Source organism: Aegilops tauschii, chromosome 2 (assembly GCF_002575655.3).
Source record: "Aegilops tauschii subsp. strangulata cultivar AL8/78 chromosome 2, Aet v6.0, whole genome shotgun sequence".
Taxonomy (NCBI): domain Eukaryota; kingdom Viridiplantae; phylum Streptophyta; class Magnoliopsida; order Poales; family Poaceae; genus Aegilops; species Aegilops tauschii.
The window spans coordinates 637,986,844-637,992,747 of NC_053036.3; the positions used below are offsets into that span (position 1 = coordinate 637,986,844).

Genomic DNA, 5,904 nt, shown 5'->3' on the forward strand with positions numbered 1-5,904 from the left:
AGGGCTGTTTTTAGGGAAAACGTAAAATAATTGGTTCTAAAATAAGGAGTATTTTCAGGGAAACTTTAAAATAATATTTTGCAAAATAAGGGCTGTTTTTAGGGAAAATGTAAAACGGTTTGTTGTAGAGTAATCTATGGCACATTTTGCACGGGACTGAATAAAATTCTTTTCTTTGGCTTTGTGCATAAACAGCGTGTCCCTTTTGAACCACCTTGCGATACCTAGCACGTCCCTTCACAAAAGCAGCTCCAAAACAAAAGATCCCGACGCCGAAATCGAATCACAAACATGGCAACAAAGGAAACATTTATAACCAATCTGCCAATTTGCCTAGCGTAAACCAATCAATAGATACATTTTGCAGTCACCCACAACAGCGCGTATGGTATGGTACAGAGGAATTTCCCATCGAACCAACTTGTGCCGATCCGATGATCAGCGTAACGGCTCCTACCTTTTCCGGCCTGCCAGCTCCGCGGAACAAGCGGCACACCCGCTTGTTCCGTAGAACTGGAAACCCTAGATTTCACACGAGGTTTTTGAAGTCTTTACTTCACACACGGGGGCATTAACCCAACGAGTGGTCATGTGAAGGTTTAACCGAGCACTGAAGTTAAACTTCCCTTTCATTCAGAGAATCTGCCACTCGTCTTCTCCTGTTTCGCCCGAGCCATCAAGGTCCTCCGCGTCGATGTTGTCGGAGACGCCGTAGCCTGAACAGCCGGACCCATCATCCTGGTTGTACATCTGTTTCGACGGCTGAACTGACTGCACGACAGTGAAGAGCGGTGCTCCGTTCGCCTGCTCTGCCAACTCCGAGGCCCGAGAACAGAAATCATCAAAGTCATCTGCATACAAGAAGTTGGAAAGAAATAAAAAGGTTAAGAGACTAAAATTTGGATGACCCGACTCATGAATCTGAGGGACAGAAGTTCACCTTTGTCACGGCAGTAAAAACCAATTGCCAGGGATGGATCTATCAGGTCTAGAGGCATATCACGGACGGTGCTGTTCAAGAGTTGATACACGGATTAGGGTTTGGCCGTTTGAGAACGGAAAGGAAACTGAACAGTGGAACCATCTTAACCGGCTGTAACTAGAATGGTGCACATACCTGCAGTGGTATGAGGAAGTGTCCGCCTCCAAGTTATCAGATGCTATGTTAACTGCCTGACATTAAAGAGCAGTCCGGTATTAACACCATAGCTGAAAAGTCAAATGCCCCAAAGCACAGATGATACGCGTAACAACTTGATATGATTGTTGATAGAAAATGGCATTCCAACTGAACAAGAGACGGCAGAAATAGATATCCACAGGAAATATGGATCGGACTAAAATCAACAGAGTGGAACAAACTAAATATATGCTGAAGATTAAAAAAGAAAAGAATTCTACATGTGTGCAACATAGTGAAATGAACCCTCAGACAGCCTATTGTGCTATTTTCTTTCCCTGGATACCTGTTCTATCGTTTTCCTCGAGAGGAAGTCAGCTTTTCGTGCACTGATAAGTGATAACAATAATTGTTTGCGACTCCAGAATTTATGGGACAAATGTTGAAATCTAACACAAATGATTCTGAACTACAGAGTGGACTAGCCAAGCCAATAAAAGCAATAAATGCCTTTCTCAGCAGGGCATGCACATAACAGGATCCCAAAATGTGATAGTTGGTTGCTAGTAGTGATGACAGCATGCATAATAGACACTACTACTAACTCATTGAATAGGAGGATGGAGCTGAGAGCTCCGTTCAAAGGAACCGATTAGTTCAGTGGTGCTAAATTAAACTCTAATTATAGATATAACAAATAGCATATCATGTTTGCATTCCATACAGCTTATAGATCAGATTGCAATATTCACCGAAGGTACAAAAACTACAAGCCTGCAACATTTGTGAAAATGATGTCTGTATGTGCTAAATAACTGAAAAGTCTGTAGTTTTTACCATCTGAACCTCATGGGGATCTAGGTAGAGTGCCCTGTCATCCTGCACCCCAGCAATGTAAGTTGATGCTCCAGGTTTTCCACCTAAAATGCCCAAGCTTTGAGGAAATGTGAATGTCTCCTTTAGTAGTGGGATGTACCTGATAGTATGTCCCATGGCAGAAAAAGGTTAAAATTAGAATAATTTCGTACCAAAGCCATCAATAAAACATTTAGTATTCAGGGGCACCCCTACTCATAACCTAGTCTAATTGATAGCTCTCACAGGTCAAAAGATTAATTTGCCTCTATCTGATGAAGATCAGGAAAACTAGCCGCGAAAACAGAGTATAAGGAGTATTTTAGAAGTAACAGAAATGTAATCAAGTAATTGGTAGGTTAGCAAGGCATTTCACCATTTGTATTTCTAGTTTTACAGAGGATGAACTAGCCATCAAAACAGAGTATAAGGAGTATTTTAGAAGTAACAGAAATGTAATCAAGTAATTGGTAGATCAGCAAGGCACTTCACCATTTGTATTCCTAGTTTTACTGAGGATGGCTATCAGATAGTATGTGACACCATGGCAGGAAAAGGTTAAAAATAAGAATAATTTCCTACCAAGCCATCAATGAAAACATTTAATATTCAGGGGCGACCCCCTATGCATAACCTAGTGTCCTAGTCTAGTTGATAGCTGTGAAGGATTGGAAGATCAATATGCCTCTATATGATTAAGATCAGCATCAGGATTACTAGCCACCAAATCAGATTATAAGAAATTAAGAACAGTGTCTTGTGTATGTATTTTAAATAACAGAAATATAATCACGTAACTGGTAGGTCAGCAAGGCACTTCTCCATTTATATTCCTAGTTTTATTACTCAGGATGACTATAAGATAACCAAAAATATATACAGGAACCGCCAAAGCACAAAAGAAGTAGTGACTCGCTGATTACCTTGGATTAATTTTGTCAAGACCAAGAACCAGAGGAACCAACAAAAGAATAGGCGACCATGCTGATTGATCCTTGTTGAAATCATAGCAAAGCTGAGCAGCAACATCAATGCAAACAACTGGAGCTCCACCTCTTTCACCATCTTCATCACCCGAGACCACATAGAGCGCCATAGGAAAACTTTCATTCCTATTTATAACTTCAGGTTGCTCTCTGTTTGTGCGGATAAGGGTTTGCCATGCCCGACACATAGCATATGGACCCACCCATGATCCAGCAGCCAGACCGTAACTCTTTCCAGCTTGAAGTAAATTGTGAATGGAGAAAGCGCAGACTTCAGAATCACCGAACAGGTGTAAGATCCTTGTATGTTCTGGGTCAGATGGCTGCATATGAACATTGACCACAATAAGAAACCCTACATTAAGAATTAAAAGACCACCATCACCTACTGTAACTGAATAGGAACACTTCAATTTTGCCTTTCGCATAGTGAGCAGCTCTATGAGATCAGAACAGGGAAGTCCTGTATCTTACACTCTGTGCGGGCTTTCTCCAAGACCTTCCAAGATGATGAAAAATCAGTGCCTGCAAAAAAAGAAGTGTGTCCAAAGCCCAATTTAGTAACAGCGCTACAGCAGCAGTGGTCAGTTAAGGAGGGGTTTCAAAACAAACAAATCAAGTGCAGACTCACCTGTGCAACCAGCATCTGACTGCTTCTAACCATGCAACCCCAGTTGACATCACTTGTGAGCTTGGAATCAGATATGGCATCAAAACCTGTGACCAAAAAAATGATCATGTCAACAGCTCGCCACCAACTCTGCCACATTGATAGTTTTAGTATAGACATTGTTCTGTAAACAAGAACAGGCCAAACTAACCTTTCCTGTAGGTGATCCATACCCTGGACGAGAAGTCCTCCAAGAACGCAGCATGCCCGCCCTCAGAATCCGAGTCACTCGACGACTCCTCGGATGACAGCTTGTAGCATTTTCCAAGGAACCAGACGTCGGCGGCGGTCAGAGCCTTGCCGCATCCCAGGAAACGCCACATGGAGCCGCCACCCACAAACCGCCTCAGAACCCTCGACCAAGCATAGGACCCGGAGGCGTGACCCCCTGACCTGCCTGACTGATCCTGGTCCGGCTCGAAGATGGTGAGAACGCTCGAGAGGATAGACGCCTTGCACTGCTTCGGGCTGCCGTCCTTCTTCTGCTCCTCTGAGGCGGAAGAAGCCGAAGAAGAAGCTACGGCAGCGTCCCCCTCACACGACGATGACGACGTAGGATTGGATGGCGGTGTTGCACCCCTCTCAGGCAAGCTCGTCATTACCTAGCGCGGCATGTGTGCGTCAATCACGTCATCAGGCACCCACAATTTCCTACAGATGCAATCAGACAAGCAGGCATCAGAAGTCAGAATTGCAGCCTCCTTCCTTCTAACTTAGAAGAATGTGGTCAGAACTCAGAACTAGTATAAAAATAAACACAGGCCAGAGGTTTACTAACACCAGCACGCGGAGAAGCTCGGATACATGACCTACCTAGTACCTATATGCCATCCACAGACTTAGCTTAGCATTTAACTCTAACTGGGGACAGACAGGGCAACCCAAGGGAGTAGGACGAACAGGTTACAAGCAATCGCAATTGAAAAATGTGTGCGCGCATCGATCAGCTACCCGCAGTTTCCTACCAATACAATCATACAATCCAGGCATCAGAAATGAGAAGTGCAGCCCTCTTCCTTGTAACTCAGAACATGGTCAGAACTCAGAACTAGTATAAAATAAGCACAGGCCAAAGTTTAACAGCAGCACGCACCACGCCGAGAAGCTGATGCTTGGATACATGAGCTACCTACACGCCATCGACAAACTCAGCTCAGCCAGTACTCGTAATTGGGGACAGACAGGGCAACGCAGGGCAGGGCAGTAGGACGAACAGGTTACGAGCATCCATCCGCAATTGACTAGATCATCGTTCGCTGGCAGTAGCAGCAGGCAGCACGAAAGGAAATCGAAACCGGAGCAATCCAGCATCCCGCGGAGGGGAGCGCAGCTGGGACATGGCAGCAGCAGGAGAGAGAAGGGGAGAAGGGGAGGGGAGAAGGAGGGGAGGGGAGGGTGAGGGGTCGGCTTACCCGCCTGCAGCGATCCGAGGCGCGGGGAGAGGACGGCCGGCGGCGAGGGATCCGGGCGGCGGAGGGCGCGAGGCGGAGGGGGGAGAGGTGGCGTGGCGGAGGAGGAGGCGGGGTGGGGAAGGAAGGGGGGAGGGGAGAGATGGGGACGGCGAGTCCTTGGGGGTGGCTTGGCTTGGCTAGCTGCGCAGCTGCGGGAGGAGAGGGGAGGGAGGGGTAGGTAGGCGGACCTGGACGGGCCCACCGGGCAGCGGACCCGAATCCAAACGTGCTGGCGCTTGGGTCCGGGCGGTGCCGTGCGTGCGGGCGGATGCTTTCCCGTAAGGTTTTCGTCCCTCTATTATTTTATTTTTGTTTTGTTTGTGGGGGAGAATCTGCAGCTGCACTGCACGGCACGGATTCCTCCCCGTTCCGTCCCGTTTCCTCAACAGCGACGAGGGGAGGAGACGATCAATGGTGAGGGGGCGCCGGCCGGTGTGGTGTGGTGAAATGTATCCAGTCGCAAAATGCGCGCTTATATAATATAATTTTATTTTTTTGCGGGTGAACTTTGTATTACTCAAGTGGGATCAATGCCACGGTCTGCATTACAAAGCTCAATAACTTCTGGCACGCCAGAGTTAAGCCAAACGACAGTTCTACTCTGAGTTCTAGCAAACTTAGCCAAAAAATCACTAACACTATTCTGACTACGATGAACAAGACTAAAAGTAATCATACGAAGGCTCCTCATATGCTTGATTTCCTTCACCAGTGAAGAGAAGATTGATCTATCAGTTGACTCGTCAATGATCATGCTCACAGCTTTTCGGGAATCCATCTCCACATGAATAGGAAACTCCCTTCTCTGAATGGCAATTGAAA

At 46.2% G+C, this 5,904-nt stretch overlaps 1 protein-coding gene across 1 annotated transcript; it reads right to left on the reverse strand.

The window, feature by feature from the left end:
• Positions 1-292: 292 nt before the first annotated feature.
• Positions 293-5,235, reverse strand: LOC109764452 (cysteine protease ATG4B). The gene is made up of 9 exons (XM_020323267.4): positions 5,044-5,235; positions 3,783-4,282; positions 3,593-3,678; positions 3,436-3,486; positions 2,899-3,284; positions 1,958-2,096; positions 1,118-1,173; positions 941-1,011; positions 293-851 (listed from the first exon to the last, which is right to left on the reverse strand). Exons 2-9 carry the CDS (start codon positions 4,228-4,230, stop codon positions 634-636), a joined length of 1,455 nt encoding a protein of 484 aa, XP_020178856.1. The 5' UTR covers positions 4,231-4,282; positions 5,044-5,235; the 3' UTR covers positions 293-633.
• Between the last annotated feature and the right edge of the window lie 669 nt (positions 5,236-5,904).

What these genes read in the sequence shown, in the direction of transcription:
- LOC109764452 (XM_020323267.4), bottom strand. Translation starts at nt 4,230, where the DNA reads ATGACGAGCTTGCCTGAGAGGGGTGCAACACCGCCATCCAATCCTACG. An exon ending in GTCAGATGCTGGTTGCACAG is followed by an intron (nt 3,487 to 3,592) that starts GTGAGTCTGCAC and finishes CTTTTTTTGCAG; the next exon opens with GCACTGATTTTTCATCATCT. An exon ending in TTTTTACTGCCGTGACAAAG is followed by an intron (nt 852 to 940) that starts GTGAACTTCTGT and finishes TCTTGTATGCAG; the next exon opens with ATGACTTTGATGATTTCTGT.